The sequence below is a fragment of the Cibotium barometz genome, chromosome 28 (assembly GCF_041138505.1).
Source record: "Cibotium barometz isolate CiBa-2024 chromosome 28, ASM4113850v1, whole genome shotgun sequence".
NCBI lineage: Eukaryota > Viridiplantae > Streptophyta > Polypodiopsida > Cyatheales > Cibotiaceae > Cibotium > Cibotium barometz.
In genome coordinates this window covers 21,246,943-21,270,445 of record NC_141073.1, presented here as the reverse complement: position 1 = coordinate 21,270,445, position 23,503 = coordinate 21,246,943, and the positions used below count along the sequence as shown (strand labels likewise).

At 47.5% G+C, this 23,503-nt stretch overlaps 1 protein-coding gene across 1 annotated transcript in view; it reads left to right on the top strand.

Moving 5' to 3' along the window:
- The first annotated feature begins 38 nt into the window (after window positions 1-38).
- Window positions 39-23,503, top strand: part of LOC147622646 (putative protein phosphatase 2C 26) — a 40,166-nt gene continuing 16,701 nt past the window's right edge. The window contains exon 1 of the mRNA XM_086822189.1: window positions 39-428. Within this exon, the coding sequence (XP_086678315.1) occupies window positions 175-428 (254 nt within the window). The 5' untranslated portion in view covers window positions 39-174. The remainder of the gene's footprint in view (window positions 429-23,503) is intronic.

Below are 23,503 nucleotides of genomic sequence, written 5' to 3'. Positions count from 1 at the left end.
GAACGTAAATTTTACGAGGATAGCATGTACAGAAAAACAGTCTGCAGAAGACAGAGAGAGAGAGAAGTTAATTAACCCCTTTTTTGCCCCTATTGGTTAAAACTCACCTCTCTATGTTTAAAGTTTTTATCACGTTGTCAAGTAACAAGTGAGCTCCCTGCGGTGTGTGTGGCTATGGCTATGGAAGCTCTGCGAGTAGGAGCTTCCTACGACCACCAGAACTCGCCTGCCTTATGGGATTCTCGTTCGCCGCTTCTTTTGCTACCGCAGGCTCACCTACCCTTCCATTGTTGTCGCACAACAACAACAACAACAAGATACACTCACGTGGTTCAGAAGAGAGCTTCAACAACGACAACAACAAGATGCGGAGCTCTGCCGCTCCGTTATGGCGCCGCAGTCATAGCCGACCCTGACTCCGACCAACGGTAATTAATTTGTTTTTCCCTGGGTTCTATCACATATGAGTCCAAATACGATAATCAACTTAACAAAAACCCTAACTATGGTTGATCAACAAACACAACACCGTATATATGGCTCATGAAATTCTATTTTTAACATATTAAATTGGCCCATAAAACCCTATCCTTCTCACGCTCACACATTATCCTTCTGTTTGTTCTATCTATTTATAAAGAACTGAATTTGCTTGTTGTCAATGTCCTGCCCAGTGCTGTTTAATTGAATTTCAGACTCCCTGCACATAAGACTTCAATTAGTGCACTGCAAGGAATGAAAAAAGAACATTGCAAGTTGCGAGTCATTTTAAGTATTTGACATCCGGAAGGTGGAGATGTTGGACATGGTTCGCAGGGGGCTGACAGTTGGCAACAGAAGCTGCAAGCTAGCAGCAACTGGCAGTATGCAAAACAGCCACAGAAACATGAATTACCCTGCTACACTGACAGTAGCTCATCATCCACTACAGCTGGCAGGTCAGGTACAAGTATGATCAATAGTTACAGCAGCTGGTCAAAGTGGTCAAACTGCAGCAGAAACAGGGCAGCCAGTTCAATTTGGTCTGAGGACATCTCATAGGATGAGATACCCTTCTGTGGAGAGGCTGATATATGATAATGCATGGTGTGACATCAGGAAGTGCATGAGTTAGAGCAGTTTCAGGAGGCTGTAGGCATCCCAGAATGGGATATAGACTTGGACTTCAGTGGACTTTCCTGAACAGAAGCATATCACTAGGGCGTAGATCTCTCATGGGTCTGAAGTGTTGCAAGTCCCCGCTAGTGTTTCCTCCTCCCCCCTTCCCTCCTCCTCCTTTTTCCTCCTGCTTTTTCTTCTTTGGTCTCCTTTCACCTTCTTCTCTTGTTTTCTCTCCCGATTCTCACCACTCTCTGTTTAGAGCTTTTACTTCTTGAGGTGGCTGAAGAGTGCTTCTGGTCTTCCCCCCTTTCAAGGACTCCATGGCAGCCACTCCATCTTTCTTGACCAAGGCTGCCCTCAACTGCCTTTTTTCTAATGCAAACCTCGAGCTCCTCATCGTATGTGGCCTCTGTAGAGGCCACCACCTCGATCTGCAAGTTCACTGGTAGCAGACCTGCCCATGGCCAGACTTGAGACCTCTTGCAAGCCGCTCATCTGCAAGCACGGACACTGAAACCGGCCTTCAGAAACTTGACAGGCAGTGAGCACACTTAATCACACTTAAAACTCTTTATTAACTGGATTAATAAACTTGGAGGAAGAAGAAAAAGAATAAGTGGAGCTAGAGTGCTCTTGCACAAAAGACCAATTGGCCCCAAAGCGTGGCGCCCCCGCAGGTATTTATTTATCACTCGAGGACGGCGTAGCCCTTGTACAATTCCAGAGAAGATACCTCCTTGCTTCACGTAGAGGAGATCTTCTCAAACTTTCACCCAGTTTGTGTTGTAGGATACAAGAGCCTTGGCCCCCTTTTTATACAAGTTTAGGGGTGAAAAGCTATGCTTTTCCCCCTTAGAGAAAAATCTATACAAGTGCTTTTCCCAAAAAGAAAAAAAACTCTTCAACTAGCTTTTCCTCTCTCTCATTTTTTTATTAAAAAAATAAAATGTAACGCACGGCGCTTAGCGTTTTTCTTTTTTTTCGAAAAATCGACGCTACTGCCTGCGTTTTGCTTTCATTGCTTTTTCTTTCGCATTTTTCCTTGCTGCCCGGTGCCTTCACATCTAAATGCCCATTTTTCCTAGCTGCCCGTCGCCTCTCTCTTTCACTGAGTGCGCATGCCAACCGCCTTTGCCTCTCTCTCTCTTGCTTGTGTGCGCCTGTGCCTGCCACATAGGCAGCGCCTGTAGCCAGTCGCTTATGCGGTCAGCCACCGCCTAAGACACACGCCTGTAGTCAGCCATACGTCAGCTCTAGCACATGTGCGCCACGTCAATTGCAGTCAGCCACGTCACTTGCCTGTACATACTACATGTGCCACATGGCAGTGCCACGTGTCAACTACTGACTGGGCTGACCCACAAGAAGTCTTGAGAGAGAACTGCTACACCTACAACAAGGTAAGAGAAAAACGCATATATATGCACATGAACATGCCACACACACCAAACATGTATCTGCATCCACACACGTGTACACACACACACCAAACATGTATCTGCATCCACACACGTGTACAAACTTTACACATGCATATTTAGGATTAAATATGATTAGTGAATGCTATACAGGTTTAAACATAATCACAATGCTTAAGAAGAGGTAAAATACTCAGTCCTGTAACATAATCCCCTTTTAAAACAAAGCAATCGTCCTCTATTGTTCATTCAAAGGATCTGCCAACTGAAACAGAACCTAAGAGAACAATGAGAAAGCTATGTCCAGCCAATTGAAACAGAACATTTGAATACATAAATCAAGAGCATCCACCTCGTGAATAGTCATGTCCCCTGGATGCTTTACCTGCTCCGCTCATGGCCATCCCACAGGACCCACGATCAGCAGGACATCATGAACATGAGTAAACACTGATGCATATCAAATGAAAGTCTAGAATAGGCATCCCCATTCTCTCAAAAGATTCGTATATCCATGAATCAAACCATGTGACTAGTACACATATATCATAGAAATCCCATAGGCAGATATACTGTCAGTTCAGTATCTCGGGTGTGCTGATAAGAACACCAAGCGACTTCCTGATCTCATCCAAGTGAACTCTGTGACAAGTGAGCGGAGTCACCCCCCTCTTGAGTAACAGGTAGTACTCCGCAATCCACGGCTGAACCTGTTGAAGCACTTTCTAAGGTAGGCTCCAAACCAAAAGGCTCGAGGTAAAGTTGTAGTATCCTCGGTGAATCTGCCAAGTCACCCTCCTTCATCCACTTCGAATCCATAGGTGAATAGTTCACAAACTTCACCAGATATCGACGTGAAACTTTTCCTCTGACTTTTCTTTCTTTATGTACCAAAATCTGTTCCGGTTGAAGAATCTCATCTAGTTCTTCGACTTTTGGTTGTGTCTCATCAACCTGATCTGTAGGCACCTCACCTCTGAAAGGTTTAAGAAGACTCACATGAAATGCATTATGAATCCTCCAAAGATCCGGTAACTGAAGACCATAAGAAACATCACTCATCTTCTCAATAACCTGAAAAGGTCCATAGTACCGCATACTTAGTTTAGGATATAAGCTCTGTTTACCCTTCATTTTCCTGAGTCTAGCCTTCTCAAATCTCAAAAGCACCCAATCACCCAAATCAAAAACCACTGATCGACGGTGAAGGTTTGTTGCTTTCCTCTGTTTCTCTTGAGTCCTTTGAAGAGCCACCTTGACCTTCTTGTAAGCCTCATCCATATTCTCCACAAAACGATCTGCCTCAAAGATCTTATCTTTTGTATGTAGGATCGGAGGTACTTTCTTCCCGCCTTCCACAATCTCGAAAGGTGCCTTACTTGTCGAAGTGTGAATGGTGTTGTTGTAAGCAAACTCGACCAAAGGAAGATACTTTTCCCACTGCTCCTTATGATCCGAAACATAACACTTTAGAAGATCCAGTACAACTGAGTTGGCAATTTCCGATTGCCCATCTGTTTGTGGATGAAACGACGATGAGAACTTCAACGAAGTCTTCATGTTCTCGAACAATGCTCTCCAAAATAAACTCGTCATTCGAGTAGATGTGGACATCCCATGGTACTTGAAGATATTTGTCAAAAATATCCTCACCATTTGCTCTGCATTAATCTTCTTCCTAACGGGAATGAAATGAGCCTGCTTGTTGAAACGATCCACGATAGTCCAGATGCCATCACTCCCACTCTTTGTCCTGGGAAGATCAAAGATAAAATCCATAGCAACTCTCCCACAGTCTATCTGGAATAGGCAAAGGATGAAGTAACCTAGGAGTCTCTTGGCGGTCATACTTCACCTTCTGACAAATGATACAATCACGAACAAAAGCATCAGCATCCCTGCGCATAGTAGGCCAATAAAAGAATGCCTCCAAAGCTTTCATTGTAGCCTCAATACCATGATGGCTTGCATAAGGCGAAGCATGTCATTCTGTCAAAACCTTCTGCCTCAACTGAGATGTGACACAATTTGTCATGCATCATCAAAAATCCTTCCTTGAGAGAATAATGATCAACTCGCTCTCCTTCAGTCAATGATCAAAAATCCGCTCAAAATCTGAGTCAGGAGCATACCATTCTCACATATCATCAAGTTCATGAAAGAAAATAGAGACGGCGGCCACATGTGGTTTCCTAGACAAGGCATCCGCAACCACATTCTTTTTGCCATCCACATGAACAACGTGAAAGTGAAACATGGACAAAAAGTAGGCCCATCTCATATGCTTCTGTGAGAGCTTCGTTTGAGTAAGGAAGTATCGACGAGTCTGATGATCACTCTAAACAATGAAATCAGCCCCAAGAAGGTAATGCTTCCAAGTAGAAAGAGCATGAATAATCGCAAGAAGCTCCTTCTCATACACTTGTAGATTCCTTTCTGCTGGTGACAGAGCTCTACTCTCATAAGCAATAACATGTCCAGTCTGCATAAGAACAGCTCCAATGCTATTCCCGCATGTATCACACTGTACCACAAAAGGTTTATGTAGATTTGGTAGAACCAAAACTGGACCAGTGGTTAGCTTTTCCTTAAGCTTGTTGAAAGCTTCCACTTCCTTCTCTGTCCATCGAAATTTTACATCCTTTTTGGTCAGGTGATGTAAAGGTGAAGCAATTTCTGCAAAGAATCGAATAAACCTCCTGTAATATGAACAAAGTCCTAAGAAACTTCTCACATCATGAATAGTCTGCAAATCCGGGCAATTCTTTATTGCTTCAATTTTTGCTGGATCCATCTTGACGCCATCCTTAGATAGTATGTGCCCAAGAAAGTGAATCTCCTGCATGAAAAATTCACTCTTCTTTCCATTGACAACCAACCTATGCTTTCTGAGTTTCTCAAACACTTTGGTCAAATGCTCCCGATGCTCCTTCTCTGAATGAGAAAATACAATCATATCATCAAAGAAGGTACCCACAAAAGAACGGTGGGGTCTAAAAATCCGATCCATCATCTTCTTAAAAGTTGCTGGAGCATTCGTAAGACCAAAAGGCATGACCAAAAACTCATAAAGTCCAAAAGTTGTCCTGAAAGCTGTCTAGTGCACATCTTCTGGCCTGATGCGAATTTGATGATATCCACTTTTCAGATCAATGCGGCTGAAGTAAGCTGCTCCCTGTAACCGATCCAAAATATCATCGATTCGAGGTATAGGGAATCTGATCTTGATGGTAATCTTATTCAGTGCCCTGTCATCAATGCACATCCGCCAAGAACCATCTTTCTTTTGTACCAAAAGCACTGGTGAACAATAGGGCGAAGAGCTCGGCTAAATCAACCCTTTGTCCAACAGATCACGCACTTGGCTCATAATCTCTTCTTGTTGGCTCATATTCGGTGGTGAACTTCCAAGAATCAAATCAATCCCATGATCCTCAAGCCTAACAGGCAGCAACTCCCCTAGCAAAGCCTCTGAAAAACAATCTTGAAAACTTTTGAGAAAGTCCAATCTTTCCTTGTCCAACTCAGACAGGTTAGAATCTGTGGTATCTTGATTCTCTTTAACAAACACTAAGTAAACAGAAAGATGTTTCTTTATTAAACGAGAAATGGCCGAAGCCGATACAACAGGAATAGATTCTCCTTTAAGCTTTACATCAAGAGTGTGTTCCTTATACTTGTGAGAGAGAGATTTTCCTGTTGAAAGTATCTACCACCGCTTTAACCTTATGGCACCAAGGCATACCCAACAAAACATCACAACCCTCCAAAGGCATAATGTAGAAATCATCCTCTCTGTCCGTGTAAGTCTACACACTGAGACGCAGTTTCCCAATGATCGGTGTAACCTCAACCGAATGTCCACGACAAGCCAAAGTAGCCTCATGCAACACACCCATCTCCTCTGGTTTGATGCCCAACTTTGCTGCAAGCTCGGGGGTGATGAAGTTTGCACGAGCCCCAGGATCGAAAAAGATCAAAACCTCCTGATCTCAAAGTCTTCCCCCTGCTCTGCACAACTCTGAAGATGCATCCCCTTGCTTCAACCCTATCAAGTCAGATACTAGTCCAACAGACGGTTTCTGTTTCTTTGCTTTAGGCTCTTCCTGTGAGTCATCTGCGTTTTTAAGTGCTCTCTTCGGACACCTATAGTACCGATGTCCCTCTTCTCCACAAGAGAAACATTTGTTGGCAGCTATAAGTTCTCTCTTTTCTTCATTCATCCTATGAGGTAAGAGCTGAAATTTTCTCTTCTTGGATTGCCCCTTCTCTCGTGGTTCAGTGTCTTTGTTGTCCTTTGACTTCTTTGCCTCTTTAAATGCTTTTTTTGAGAAGAGACGTTGATCCTTGAATCCTGACATCTGACCAGTAAGCATGGCATATCCAGTCTGAGCATTTTCTATCATCTGAGTCATATTAATGACCTTTGTTTTAATGCAATAATCACGAAGCTCCTTGGGTAACCCAGAGCAATATGTCTCTACCTACTCAACCAGTGACACGGGCCTAAAGGATGTGACCGGTAGCAAAGCATCCCAAAATTTCTTGTTATATTCTTCTAGATTGCTACAATCTCTGGAATCTAATCAATGCCAAGCTGTCATAACATCCACCTCAAAAGTCGGTGTCAACCATAAAGAAGAGAAGATTTGCTTGAACTCCACCCAAGTGCTAGGTGCTATACCCTAATGAAGAAGTGTCCACCACCATTGAAGAGCATTTCCCTTTAGGAAAGGACTGCCTTCCGTACCTTAGATGCCTCTGTGAAGTTACCACCAGAAAATGCCGCATCAAACTATTGAATGAAGGTGAGAGCCTTCAAACGATCCTTTGCACCACTAAAAGTATCAAACTTTACTACAACACCACCCTCTTTATAATCTTTTGGCTTCTCGCCCTGAACAAGATTATCATATGGATGTGGTTTGAGAAAAGAATTGCCCACAGCATTAGATCCCATGCCCATCAGACCACCTCCCATACCAGGCATACCAAAAGCACTTCTGCCACCACCACCATAAGTTGCATACATACCTCGTGGCATACCTCCATGCATACCTGGTTGCATACCATAGCTCCCAGTCATGCCCATGTTGGGTACACCCGTCATGGAATGAAAGACAGAGCCTTTGCCAAAGTAACCAGGATGAGAAGTATTAAAAGGGTTTCCATGGGTAGGTGGGGGACAAGAAGAAGAAGAATCGCGTTATGGCTGAAAATTTGGGTAGATGGGAGCCGAATGTTGACGCTTAGGTTTCTTTTCATACCCCTGCTTCCGTGGTTTAGAATCATCTTTGAAGTTTTGTGGAAAACGTGAGTCCTTCGCGAGTTCCATTAATCCCTCCATCAAACTTTGTATCTTTGCTTCATAGGTGGCATCGTCATCTTCAGCTTGTGGCATATCGGAAGGTATTTCTTGCTCGCTTTCCTCATCTTCCTCGAAGTAGTCGTCCTCTTCCAAAGATAAATCCTTCATCTCCGCACTAGTTCCAACCATAGAATTAAATGTGTCGACCACCCAACCACAGGCTCACCCCTTGAAAAAGTTGACGATGAATCCCGGAACCTTGAAACTGGCCTTCAAAAACTTGACGGGCGGTGAGCACACTTAATCACACTTAAAAGTCTTTATGAACTGGTGTCACGTGCACACCCATCAAGTGTACAAGTGGCATGGCATCATCAAGCATTAATCAGGTCATTTAAGTATTATTCAGGCATATATCATCATAAGCATGTATATGGGGGTGTTTCAGCACCAACATCAGTACCTTAGTCTTCATGAGCATGTAAAGCATTTATTTGCACACCAGGTCGGGGTTGTTAGCACCAGCCAACAGCATATGATGACCAGCCGACAGCACATTATGGGCAGCCGACAGTAGTTATGCATTTATGGCAGGTCGTGAGCATCTGGGGGCTGGCCGACTGTAGCACACTGGCCGACCAGCAGCCATGTTCACATATATATAGAAGCACATCCATTTAGTCCATCTGCGCATTGATCATTCTCTCCTCAGCGTTTCCTTCTTAGGCAACAAGGAGAGCATCAGTTCGTCATCAGTTCGTCATCAGTGTTTTTCAGCATATAGACAGCATCAGGTCCAAGCTTCTCTTCAGCGTTTCCTTCCCAAGAGACAAGGGAAAGTCAGTGGGACAACAGTTCATCCAGCATATAGTCATCAAATCAGCATATTCAGCACCATAGGCAGCATATTCAGCACTCAAGTCATCATTCCTACCTCCTACATAGAGGGAAGCTGGCATCGAAGGGTGGACCTCAGCATTGGAGCAAGGAACAGTCCTCATCATCAGCATTCAGCCCATCCCTCTCATCCCGAGAAGGATCTTCATCTAGGACAGCATCATAGATCTATTTAGATCTCATTGTAACCCATTCATCTAATATAGGTGCATTGCATTGACACTATTTGTTTATCTCTTAAGCATCATTAAGTGAAGTTTAGTTAGCCTAAGGTTATGATTACTACGATCAATCCCTCACATGTCACAACTCGATTAATAAACTTTGAGGAAGAAGAAAAAGAATAAGTGGACCTAGAGTGCTTCTGCACAAAAGACCAATTGGCCCCAAAGCGTGGCGCCCCCGCAGGTATTTATTTATCACTCGAGGACGGCATAGCCCTTGTACAATTCCCGAGAAGATGCCTCCTTGCTTCACGTAGAGGAGATCTTCTCAAACTTTCACCCAGTTTGTGTTGTGGGATACAAGAGCCTTGGCCCTTTTTTTATACAAGTTTAGGGGTGAAAAGCTATGCTTTTCCCCCTTAGAGAAAAATCTATACAAGTGCTTTTCCCAAAAAGAAAAAAAACTCTTCAACTAGCTTTTCCTCTCTCTCATTTTTTTATTAAAAAAAATAAAATATAACGCATGGCGCTTAGCGTTTTTCTTTTTTTTCGAAAAATCAACGCTAATGCCTGGCGTTTTCTTTCGTTGCTTTTTCTTGCGCGTTTTTCCTTGCTACCCAGTGCCTTTGCGTCTAGCTGCCTGTCGCCTCTCTCTTGCGCTGAGTGCGCATGCCAGTCGCCTTCGCCTCTCTCTCTCTCTCTTGCTTATGTGCGCCTGTGCCTGCCACGTAGGCAGCGCCTGTAGCCAGTCGCTTATGCAGTCAGCCACTGCCTAAGACACACGCCTGTAGTCAGCCATACGTCAGCAGCCACGTCAGCTCCAGCACATGTGCACCACGTCAGCTGCAGTCAGCCACGTCACCTGCCTGTACATACATGTGCCAAGTGGCAGTGCCACGTGTCAGCTATTGACTGGGCTGACCCACAAGATGCCTCAGCTGGCTGATTGGGCTGACCCTCAAGAAGTCGTGAGAGAGAACTGCTGCACCTGCAGCAAGGTAAGAGAAAAACACATATATATGCACATGAACATGCACACACATACCAAACATGTATCTGCATCCACACACGTGTACAAACTTTACACATGCATATATAGGATTAAGCATGATTAGTGAATGCTATACAGGTTTAAACATAATCACAATGCTTAAGAAGAAGAGGTAAAATACTCAGTCCTGTAACAGACACATCATTGACATCAAGTTTTGTGGCAATTGGTACATCCGGGCGGGGCCGAGAGCAGATCATCCTAGCCATCAACTTAGCCATCACCCCTATTGGCAAACGCCTTTACACGATCCTTCCCCTCCGGGGTGGTTAGGCGTATTCACTCGCCATGATATCCCCTTAGCAATCCTCGGTTCAGACAGGGTGCTATTAGCAGTCATCTCCTGTCTGCATATTTACACCAGGGCCTCTATTGTGGGTGTGCCCGCCGATTTAGGTGTTTTCTCATTTTTCCCCACTCTCCATATTTTTCCCTATTTTTTCTGTTGTGGCTGTCCTTTGCATGTCGGCTACCTCTGTATGCTGGCCGACTACAAGATTGTGTGCTCTGACACTGGCCGACTGCTCCCTGCTTCTCTCTGCTACTGGCCGACTTCACACGTGTGATGGCTGACTGTATGCAGCTGGCCAACTGGAGATGTAGCAAGTCGGGTGTCCTTCAGGTGCTGTCGGCTGCCCTTTATGCTGGCCGACTGGTTCATAGGGACCATATAAAATGGCCCCTTGCCCCCACAGCTTGTATTCAGATTTCGAGATTTTCTTGTGTATATATAGCAGAGTTACACGCCTCTCTCTCTCCTTCTCTATTGCTGTATTTTTCTACAGTGCACGTGCTCTTGTGTTCTCAGATTTTGTCTTCATCTCTGCTGCATATTTTGACATGGTATCAGAGCTCTAGGCTCTTGATAAATTTTGGGAACTGTGTGAGCAAGAGGGGGGCTGTTTTGTTGCTGATTGGTGGACTGTTTTGGACTGCTCGGGAAGAGGAGAAGCAAGAGGAAGGCGGGCTGATTTGCTGGACAGCCACTTGCAGGTTTAAGTTCTTTTTTTTCCAGTTACATCCCCGCAACGGCGCAATGGCAGATTTACTTGAGATGGCTGAGAAGCATGTGAAGATCCCGTGTTACGACCCTGTGTTTTTCCCTCTGGACAAAAAGCAGGTGGGCACGGGCACAAGCACGGGACGCACAGTGTGGACAGGCATCAGTTGAATATGAAAAGGAAACCCATATATGGTAGCCAGCCCAAGTGTGAAAGGCGACAAAAGGGACTTTAAAATTTATAAGGTTTAATAACCTTTGATGATTAAAATATTGTTTTTAGAGGCATGCGTTTTTAATCCTTGCTTTTGGCTTTTTGAGAAAAGCGATTTGAATCACATGTTTATAAAAGGCGAAGGTTGGCGGAATCATGAGGAGGTCGCCGTGTGGAGACGCCGACTACTATGCACAAAGGTTACAGCGCCAGGCGGGCTACATCGGGTTGTGCATGGCTGTGGGCGCCAGGTGGGCTGCCATGCGCATATGATTACAGGCAGCTGTTCGGGTGACCAGGCGGCTACCAAGCTGAGGCGCATATGGTTACAGGTGGCGGGTGGCACTGCTGCACGTATGGCTACAGGCGGCGGGTGGTGCTGCCGTGCAGAAGCCAGCCGAGTGCTGCTTCTGCCACCGGGTGTTGCTGCTACCGCTGGGTGCTGCTGTTGGCAGGTATGCTACTGACGGGTTTTGCTGCAGTTGCACGCATGGGTTGCTGCCGAGTACTGTTGCTGGGCTTTGACAGGGTGCTGATGCGCATGGCTTACAGCAGGGCGCTGCTGCACCCGCTGTTATGCATGGCCTTCAGGCTACAACCAGGTATGGCTGCGCATACGGATTGCATCCAGTCGGGCAGCCAGGCAGGTTTCAGGTAGAGGCTGCACGTGTGGAAGACCAAGTGGCTGCGCATGTGGGCTGCAACTAGCAACAGGAGCCAGACAGATGCAGGCAGGTTGCATGTGTGGAACCAGCCAGCAGAGACATCTCCAGGTGACTGTTGGATTGGACACCACGACTCTATCTCTCTCTTGGAAGAAGGCGAGCTGAAGGAGGCACCAAGGGGCTAACAGCCAAGGGGTTGTCAGAATATGCAGCGGAAATGATATCCAAACTTGGGTAGACAAGAGCAAGTAGACTGCAGAAAATAATCAGCACAAGAAACACTGAGAGATGTGTGTAAACTCTTCTCTATACACAAGATCCCGAAGATACTGAATGAGAAAGTGGAGGAGGATGGGGGGCAATATATACAAGCCCATGAGGGCAGTCGGCCAGCTCTAAAAGAGGCCCACGACTGAATAAATGTCCACGACTGCTGATATTAGCAGTCGGCCAGCATCTGATGCCCCATGCCTGCACAGAACACGACGGCCAGCACTCAGACAGCCCACGACTGATACAGATGCAGTCGGCCAGCTTCAGAGTGCTCCTGGCATCACCTGGCAGCCCTCCAGCCACTAGGAAAAAATGGGAAAAATAGGGAAAAAATACGGGGAGTGTGGAAAAATGATATACGGGCGGGCACACCCACAACAAAGGCCCTGGTGTATACAACTGGACAGGAGATGACTTCTAACACCCCCTCTCAGCTCCTGGCTGTGTAACCAACCACTGGGAGCTGGGGTGCCGCCTGAGCAAATCCTGAGAGCGACTTCGTGAAGAGGTCCACCGTACTGTCCTCCGTCGAACAGAACTCCAGCAAGATGTCATCAGCAACGATCTGTTCACGAACAAAGTGCCTCTGGATGACCATGGGTTCCTCCAATGGAGGCCCAAACCTGCCATGCAACCTCCTCCTGCTGCTCTGTAGAACTGCTCCTGGGCCTGAAGTAGATCCCCTCGTGTCCGGATCTCCTCCCCAAACCGAGTCACTCCAACCGCGGAGTCGGACTCCATCCAACAATCCCCCTCCTGTGTACAAGAGTCCATGATCCTTCGCATGTCGCAGAAACCACAGGAAACGCAATCCTGCCTCCCAAAGAGACATCTGCAACCAAGAGCTCAACCGCCTCATCAGGAAGCTCCCGTCCAATCCGGTGTCCATCAACCAGATCAATGAACCATACAGCTTCTGAGTCACAGAGACATCACACTGCTCACAAGGATCAACACCTGTTACGGTGCACAAGCAAGTCCTAGAAACCTTTTGAAGACCACGCAAGGCCTTCTGAAACCTGTCAACCACCCCCTCTGAATCCGGAACCACAAAGCCTGGAGAAACCACCTCCTTCTGCAAGTAAGCACCTGTCACCTGCCTGGCTTTCCGAAAGGTCCCCGTGGAAAGAACATCCTCAACTACTGGAAGTTCTATGTCCCGAACACGACGAGACATCAGAGCATAAGTGACCTGTTCAGCTTCCTCTGACTCACGAACACAAGAACTACCAACATCAGTACTGGAAAGTTCCTGCCAACTGCTGCCATCTACTGGCAAGCTATCCACCACCTGGTCTCGGAAAGCTCGCTCCTGCAGCGTATCCACACCTGAGTAGCCATTACCACACTGCCACTCATCACAATCCTGAGGACCTGGGAGAGAGAGTGCTGAAAGCCTGTAAACTCCATTCTCCACTCCACCTTCCCAAACCACTTGGCCTGTTGCTTTGTCCCGGAGAGCAACAAAATGCTCATCAAACTCCACCCGTACGCCAGTCTTGCAAACCTGATGCACTGACAACAGATGAAAACCAAGTGCCGGAACATACAACACCTGGGAGGAATGCTTCCCCCCTCTGCCATCGGGAACTATCTCCATCCTGCCCTCACTGTGAACTGGGATAGTGGACGTATCCCCAGTAAGAATATGACCAGAACACCTGCAGAGATCCTGTAAACCGGAACGGGAAGGAGTCATGTGCTTGGAAGCACCACTATCGAGAATCCACTCCCGAGTATCCGTTGCGGAGAGTCCTCCAATCTCCTCCTTGCCTGAAGAAAATGAAGCATCGGTGTCCATCACCTCCAGGTGCACAAAAGCCGGAGTCTTCATGATTGCTGAGGAGTCTTCACCCTTCTCGGTCTTCCGCTTGGGACACTGCCTCCAGTAGTGGCCTTTCTCGCCACAATCATTACAGGTCCTCTCTGCCTTTAGTTTCTCGCGGTCAGCGTGTCGGACATCTTCTCAGAAGACTTCTCCGATGAAGCCTTCCCCTTGCCCGAGTTACGGCCTTTCGACCGTTGGCCAGTAAAGGCCTGCGAACCTCCACCCTGAGGAGGGTTCGTGAATCGTTCCTCCTGGTCCAAGACCATTGGCACAAGCTCCTCCCAAGTAATGGTGCTGAGCCTGCCACTAGTGATCAACGAGGAATAGAAAGCAGAATACTGACCAGGCAAGTGGGAAAGTAACGTGATGGCCATATCTTCGGACGATATCTCTTTCCCAGCTTGAAGGACTTCCTGCTAAAGGGCCTGCAGCTTGTTAATGTGTTCCCGCATCGTCGAAGACTTTGCAGGATTCATAACCCGCATCTGCACTTCCAAGGATATCCGCTTCATGGGTGACACCCTGTTGTACAAAGAAGCCAAGTGCTCCCATATGCCTCTCGCCAGCGTCATGTGCTTCACATGGTTGATCACCTGTGGTGTGCAATTGAGGAATATAAACGACCGGACCCTGGCGTTGACACGGTCCCACATTTGTGCCTGTGCCTCTCGGTCCTTCCTCGTCGATAACAACTCCCCTTCCTCAGCTTCCGGCCTTGGCACCCCTTTGATAATAAAATCAGCAAGATCATATGACTCCAAAACTGACTCCATCATGACCTTCCAGATGCCGTAATTGGACCCGTCCAACTGCCGATCCACTGGGAACGTGGGGAGAGTCGGAATCTTCACGTGCTTCTCAGCCATCTCGATTAAATCTGCCATCTCAGAGAGTAACCTGAAAGGGTGCGTGGGTGGGAAAAATCTGAAAAATCAGAATATATGCAAGTGGCTGTCCAGCCCCTCTGCCCGCCTTCCTCTTGCACCTTCACTTCCCGTTCAGCCCGAAACAGTCCACCGATCAGCAACCTGTTGCTCCCCCTCTTGCTCAGAAAAACGCCCAAGATCTCCTAGAGCCTAGGGCTCTGATACCATGTCAGAATATGCAGCGGAAATGATATCCAAACTTGGGTAGACAAGAGCAAGTAGACTGCAGAAAATAATCAGCACAAGAAACACTGAGAGATGTGTGTAAACTCTTCTCTATACACAAGATCCCGAAGATACTGAATGAGAAAGTGGAGGAGGATGGGGGGCAATATATACAAGCCCGTGAGGGCAATCGGCCAGCTCTAAAAGAGGCCCACGACTGAATAAATGTCCACGACTGCTGATATTAGCAGTCGGCCAGCATCTGATGCCCCATGCCTGCACAGAACAAGTCGGCCAGCACTCAGACAGCCCACGACTGATACAGATGCAGTCGGCCAGCTTCAGAGTGCTCCTGGCATCACCTGGCAGCCCTCCAGCCACTAGGAAAAAATGGGAAAAATAGGGAAAAAATACGGGGAGTGTGGAAAAATGATATACGGGCGGGCACACCCACAACAGAGGCCCTGGTGTATACAACTGGACAGGAGATGACTTCTAACAGGGGTTTCTCTCTCTCTCTCTCTTCGCAAGCAGGTTTTGTTTATGAGATAGGATGCAGAGGATCAAGCTACATATGCACAGGAAGATGTTCTTGGAAGAGATGTGTGTTGCTCTTCGTCTTGGACCTATGTGTATTCAGGGATTGCTTGACACGTCCTCTATCTTTCACTCTCTAGGTTTTTGGCATCGTGATTGGATGGTGCATATGTGGGTTTATCTGTCATGGAAACAGGACATTGGTCTTTCGAGAAGAAGCAAGACTTTGGTATCAAGGAAACAGGCCTATGGTTATGGGATACAGGTCTATGGTTTATTAGATACAGGTCTTTGGTTTCGTGTGGAAAGCATGTCTTTGGATTCATGTGAACAGGTTCTAGTTTTCTCGAGGTTACATGTAGGTTGTGACTATAGGAAGGACATATGGTTTGGTATAGCCCTTCTGCTGTCTGGGAAAAGGGTCGTGGGATCCATGGTTGAGATGGAGAAGACCTTTTCAAGTAGGGAGGTGTCGTACAGGTGTGCCTTCTCTATAGAATGCTTTACTGTAATAGCGAGAGATCTTATTTGGAAAAGTCCTGGGTGAAAAGCTATAAGGGATCCTATTGGTAAAGGATTCGACAAGTTGTACTATGTACTCATTTTTGATCAAGTAAAGAAATACCGCAAGGGGAGGGAGTTCACAATTAAGAGAGATCATTGTCACAACCTCGAAGAGGGTCGCTCGCTGAAGCCTTCGCCCTCACCCTGCTCGAGCTGCTGCCTGCTCACACCCCCCCTCCTCGCCCTCGTGACCTAGCCTCTCCCCGCCTGCTTGCAACCCCCCCCTCCTCCTTTTCTCGCCCCCTGCCCGCCTGTTTCTTTTGCGCCCCCCGCTCCCCCCCCTTCCTCCGCGTCCCGCCCCCCCTGCCTGCCCCCGCCCTCTCCCCCTTGCGCGCTTTCCCCGCCCCCCCTTTAGTTCCCCGCTGCCCCCCCCTCCTCCGCCCTGCCCTTTCACTCCCCGCTTCCCCCCCCCTTGGCGCGCTTTCCTCGCCCCCCCCTTTCGTTCCCTGCTACCCCCCCCCCCCCTTTTTTCGTTCCCCCGCCCTCCCCCTTTCTGTTTTTTCTTTCCTTTTTTTTTTCTTTCCCTTTTTTTTTTCCGCCCCCCTCTCCCCTCTGTTTTCTCCGCCCATCCCTCTCCTCCCCTCCTCGCTCCGTTATCTCGTGCAGCTTGGCTCTTGCAGGACCCCCCGTTTATCGCTTCGCCCTCGACTCAACTTCAGACTCTGATGGAGGCTCCTCCCGCCCCACCTCAGAGGGACTCTTCCGTAGCCCCCTCGCCTGTCCCTGAGGATACCCCCATCAGGCTTTCTCTTTTGCCAGAAGAGGAAGCGAGCCTCGCCGCAGAGGTGGAACGCCTCCAGGCACATTCCACCATCTGCCGTATAGTGGCACCCGCCCAACAGAGGGGAGATCCGGGATCTACTCCAGGCCTGCCTTCTTGCAGATGTGGGCAAGATCCTGGACGTTCAGTTACTGGGCTGCGGACACTACCAGATTGAGTTCGAGACAGCCCAGAGCGTGGCCCAGGTCCTAGCCATGAGTCCCCTTGACATCAGGGGCGCTCGGGCCTTCTTCAGACCTTGGCAGCATGGTTTCGACCCAGCGGCCGAGCAGGGAGAGCGCCTATTCCATGTTACAGTCTGCTTCCCTGGACTTCACCGCGAGTACCTTTCGCTCCTTTCTAGGATCGGATCATTGGTGGACTCGGTGCTTGAGACTGGCCCCACAGCAGCTTCAGTGGTGGCTAGAGCAGCTGGCCTGTCTTCGGTTAGAGTTTTGGTTTCTGACATCTCCTCCCTTCCAAAGGTCATTCAGTTACCTAGGATAGGGGGGGGATGGATTGATCGGAGAGTGGAGTTTTCGGGGCTCCCGAACTAGTGTTTTATATGCAGGCAGGTCGGCCACCTGGCCAAGGCCTGCCCTCGCAGGAGACCCCGACCTTCACCGCAGCAGCCGACCCCCGATGGCCCGCCTACAGATGCGGCTCGGCAGGCAGCCTCCGGGACACCTGCTCAGCCCACAGAGACCTCGGATTGGCAGCCTGGACATGAATTGCATCAATCTTTGTAGGATCCATCCGTACTCCCCCTTTAAACACAATATGCCCAAGATAGTGAATTTTTATAAGAAGAAATCACTTTTCTTACCCTTAATGAGCAATAATGTTTGCAGAGTTCCTGAAACACAATGGTCAAATGAACTTTATGTTCTCCTCGTTCTTTGAAAAGATAAGAATATCATCAATGAAAACAGTTGTAAATTTCCTATGCTCTTGAAAGATGCAGTCCATCATGTGATTAAATGTGGTCGGGGCATTTGTGAGTCCAAATGGCATAACAAGATACTCATAAAATCCAAATGTTGTGCAGAATGCTGTTTTTTGTACATCGTGGAATATTACACACGCTTGGTGATAGCGACTCTTAAGATCTATATGGCTAAAGCAAGCCAAACCATCCAACTTACCCAGGATGTCATCAATGCATGGAATCGGACACCAATTTGAGTGTGAACTTGTTTAACACTTTATAATCAAAGCACATACAATATGATCCATCTTTCTTTTGTACAAGGAGTACTGGTGAGCAATATGGTGAAGAGATCAACTAGACTAAACCCTTTTCCAATAGCTCATCTAAACCCTTTTCCAATAGCTCAATATGATCCATCTTTCTTTTGTACTGGGAGCACTGGTGAGCAATATGGTGAAGAGCTCAACTAGACTAAACCCTTTTCCAATAGCTCATTTACCTATTTCATAATTTGTTGGTATGCCGCACTCACGTGGTTTCCTGATCCTAGTGGGTTGTGGGCTGTGTTTTCTGCCCTGGTCAGTAGTTAGTGGTCTTCTTCAAGTGTGGAGCGCCCCCGACTAGTGGCATTAACAGCCTGCCTCTTCTCTGGCGGTTCTACCTACTTTGTGGGTGTTTTTCCGACAAGATTTGTGGGCTTGTTTGTTGTAGTCCAGTGCCACTCTACCTCAATTCTTAGAGGGGGCTAATCAGTCTTCTCCTTCCGTGGCGTTGGAGTTTGTTGGAGAATTTTTGGAAATTGGTGGCTTGCTTGTAGAGGTTTGCTATTGGACCCCCCTTGTACGAACAAGGAGGACAAGTTGGACCGAACCAACTATCCCCATTGGAAGCTGAATATGCGGATCTAGTTCATGCATAAGGGTTTGTGGAAGATTGTTCAGGGCAGTGAGAAGAAGCCCGAGCGTTCTCGGAACTCGAGGCATTGGACCCAGGTTCAGAGGAGGATGAATTCCTTGCAGAATTATAGGACTGCGAGGATCGTGATTCGAAGGCACACTCCGTGCTTGTGCAGACCATTACATAGGAGGTCTTAGCGGCCGTGCAAACTCTTACCAGTGACACATCAAGCATGGTCCAAATTGGAGGATCTCTATGCTCGAGATCCTTTAAGCAGTTACTTTGTAAGGGCAACTCTACGGTGCCTTATGAAGGCCAAGGTTATCCATGCTACTGGCAAATGGGTGCTACCTTGTCCTCTCCTCAGTTGGTTGCACTTATCCTCACCAAGCTTTCCGCAGAGTATGATGTGGTTTCTCGAGCTTTGAGGTGCTAGGTCACAACCACTCAACTTGATTTTGATGACCTCACCTCCCTTCTCTTGGAAGAACAAGGTGTCTCTTAATAGTTGAGATCAGGCACTTACTTCAGACAGAAGAAAGGTTGGAGTTAGTGCTTCTCATGTGGGAAGAGAGGACATTTGTCTAAGGACTACTTGTCCAAGAAGAAGGACAAGACACAACACAAGATAGTGATACAGATACTTCTAGTAACTCATCTAGGGCTCCCAAGGCGCTTCCGGCTCGGGAGTACCAAGATGGTGTTCTTCTCTAGTATACAGATAGTTTCCCCCATGTGCTTCCAGCCAAAGGAGGCTTGTGGGCGAGAGGGGGGACTGTAAGTAGCTCCATTTTTTGGTGCATGGGAACCGTGAGTTGGAGTTCCAATCATTAAAAATCTAGTAGAATAAGGTCAGCTTTGGTGTAGCAAAGACTATGGACAAGATCTGTTCCGAGTGCATTGTTCGAGATTTTGGGACGTGATGTGTTCACAATCTGCTGTTGGGGAGTAATGGGCACAGTGTGTCCGGTAGCTCATCAGTCTATACTTGGACTTCACTACACACTCAAGAAGATTTCTTTGTTGTTCGTGGTGGCATTGTGTTTCGAGGAAACAAGTTTATAGGTGCTCTCTCCGAGGTGATTCCATTATGTGCAGTACTGGCGAGTCCATGGTTGCATCGTATCTTCTTCCGACTTTTTGCAGAGGGGGCGTTAGGATATTGTGCATCTCAGTGTTTTGGGGACTGTACCTTTATTGGGATTTTATACATTTTTTCTCCTTATTTGAAGGTCGTGGAGCAGTCGACCAGCTCCTAGGGACAGTCGGCTAGCTCCTTGCTTCCCTATATAAAGGGCCTCCTCATAATTACTTGTCTCCATAGAAACATGGGACGGGGAACGGGAACGGGGACGGGGACGGGGAACGAGACGGGGACGGGGCAAAAGGCCGTCCCGGGGACGAAAAAAACGGCAATCTGAAAACAATTGTTTTTTTGCAATTTTTTTTAACACACTTGATTTACACTTAGAAACCAAGACATTAAGCACAAAATTGCACCAAAAAGAGGAGAAATGCATAGTCGTATTAGCAAAAAACTATAATGGGACGCTGATGGTGTGATAAACAAAAGTGAGTGTACAATCTAAACAAAAATGCCAAATGGCATAATGAAAGGCCCAAGGAGGGTGTACACTCAAGGCAAAATGACTAAGTGCCAAGATACAAGATTGCTAGCAAAAAAGTGGGGCAAGAGTCGAGACTCGAGACTCTAGACTCAAGAGACTAGGCAAGAGGCTGAAAAGGGTGAAGATCAATCGTGACCTCCTCAGTGAAGTCCTCCATAGGCTGGTCCTCAAGTGGAGGGGGAGGGGGAGGTGGGGGGGACAATGCCTCGGGCACAACCTCAAGCTCCTCTAAAATCTCGGCTCTCTGCTGATCAGAGAGATGTGGGTCCTGCTGTGCCTGCTCCCATTCGGTGAAAGGATCTGCCTTCTTTGTCAAGCCCTTGCAAAGCATTCGCAAGTTGGCACTGACAAATACCAAATCACGTCTCGGAATACTTAAGAAGAGAGAGGCTTGACTTCTTGGAAAACTCGTGCTGCACCCTTTGATGGTTGAGGACAAAGGTCACTATTTTGTTGGCACCCTCAATGACAGGTGCAACCCAATCCAAGGCCCCTATGTCTTTGATAAGGTTGTTGAGGCGATGGGCCATGCAAAAGCACACGGTGATGCGAGGATAAGTTGCTTGGAGAATTGTCCCCGCCGCCCTATTTGCCGGTTCTCCATCCGCACATATGGCAATGACATTCTCCGCCCCCACTATCTCTACTGTTGTTGCCCACTCCGCAGCAAGTATCTCGGCACTCTTCCCCGTCCCGGAAGCATCATGGGAGTCGACAAAGTATGTCTCCCCTCGTGAGTAGGCAACAACTCCATGGATGGAGCGCTTTCTAGTGTCACTCCACCCATCAACGACGAGGGTAACACCATTTTCAGCCCATTGCTCTTTCATGTGGTTGGCCGCCACCTCCACGCTTGCCTTCTCCTTCTCAAGGAGAGAGGTGCGGATGGTCTCCGAAGAGGGGGGAACATAAGAGGGTCCATACTCCGCTATCAATTTGCACATGGCCCGAAAGTATGGAGATCTATCCAAAACACCATATGCAAAACACAAACAAAATTCAGATTTTTACCATCATTTAGTCTTTTAGTCTTTAGAGCATGATATTTGAATAGTACATGAGCAACCCTACGGCCTAAAGTATAAACGCATAATACATAATAGTATAAATATTAAATAATAATACATATGCATAGTGCCAAGGACTTACCGTGCCGCCCGAAATGCTATGTGGTCATGAAAGAAGAATCGTGCCACCGCCATGTCCACCTCCTCTTTCAATTGAGGGTTCCAATTCTCATCAAGAGTACTTTGGCGTCCCCGGGAAGCGGATGCCTCTCTTGATGAACGAGGTACATGCGGCGTTGATGTCCTCACAAAGGATGTGGGGTCGACGGCCACTTGAGGATTGCGTTTTGCCAACTCGGCCGCCTCATAAACCACAAGCTTTCAAGGAGCTCCTTCTTCTTCTCGGCCGAAACCTCCTTGCAAAATTGCACTTCGTTGCCGGGCTCATGCAAGAAGTGAGCACGCACTTTGTGGGCACCGCCGGTTCGCTTGTAGCCGCAAAGCTTACATACCCATGGTCTTGAACCACCCCCTTGACCGTATTGCGAGCACTCTACCTCATCCCACCAACTCCATCGATGTACGGCGGGCCTCCTTCTTCATGATGGAGCGGGTGTTGAAGTGGTGGAGGCGGCGGCGGACCCGGGTTGAGTAGAGGAAGGGGTTTGAGAAGAGGATGCCATAGTGATAGAGTAGAGCTTGAGATGAATGGTAAAGCTTGAGAAAGAGTCAAGACGGAGAATCGGGATGGAGATGTTGGAGAAGGAGAGCTTGGAGAGGGTGAGCTTGGAGAGGTTGGAGAGGGTGAGCTTGGAGAAGGAGAGCTTGGAGAGGGAGAGCTTGAGCCTTGGGTCTTGGAGAGGGAGAGCTTGGAGAGGAGAGGGCTTGAGGAGAGCATGGAGGTAGAGGTCTCTTATATAGAAGAAGAGGGGAGCCATGTGGGATAGAGAGACTCGAGAGAGAAGCTTTGGAGGAGTGGCGCAAGGGGCAAACGGTCAAGACAGACAGCCGTTTGCGCCCCAAAACGGTCAAAAATACCGCCAACGGTCTGTTTGACCGTCCCCGTATGGACAGGGAACAGCGTTCCCGGGACGTTCCTGGAACGCGTTCCCGGCGTCCCCACTTCACCGTCCGATTTTCGTCCCCGTTTTGCCGTCCCGCGGACGTCCCGCCCCCGTCCCACGCGCTCCCCGTCCCTAGGGTCCGTCCCCCCCGTCCCATGTCACTATGCTTGTCTCATCCATTCCTTGCACCTTGTAATACTCTCTATTGGCTATTTCCATTGGAAAAGCCTCATGCTGTAATAAAGGTGATCTTGTCAACAAGTGCTCTCTCTCTTTTGCTCCCACTCTCCTTTGTTTTACTTCCACATCATGCAACTTTATTATTAGTATCTATAACATACTCTTGGCCTTTGTAAGCCTTGCATGGATCAAAACGTGTATGCCAAGGCTTACCTAGCAATGCATCACAGCCATTCAAAGAGGCAACAAGAAAGTTTTGATGGTCCAAATACCTCTAAATGCATATTTGCAACTTGCCAATGTTTGGCAAAATGTGCACTTCCTTGCCAACAAAGGCAGCCCTTGCCTTGGTCTAAGGACCCATGTCATCTACATCAATGCCCAACGCAGTTGCCATGTGCAAATGAAATTATATGTTGCACAATCTCATCAAACATAAACAAGGCTGATTGATCTTTGAGCTATTACCATGCTTTGCATGCAACCCTATCCTTGTTATCATGTAAAGTATTTCTGTGTACATTGGGAATCATATGCAGGGTAGGCTTTGCACCTTTAGCATCTTCACTTTTCTTCTTGTTCGGACATTGCTTAGACATATGCTTGGTGCTACCACATGTAAAGGATTTCCCTTCATGCATTTATTGAGTTCTTTGCTCCATAGTGAGCCCATAGTTCGCTTTCTTGAAAAGCCGCTTCTTGTCATTTAGACCATATTTGGCATCATTTTGGTCCTTTTAGGTGGATGTTCTGCCTTTCTAGAGGTTTGGACCAGCCCTCTCTTTGCCCTTGTAACCAAACCTTTCCTTACTGGATTGCTTAATCTTGAACTCCAATTCTTCCATAGCAAGAGTGGAAATTTCTTCTTCTCTCGCTCGCCAGAAATACGCATAAAAGGTGAGACCTCTAACAAAATCTTCCAAAA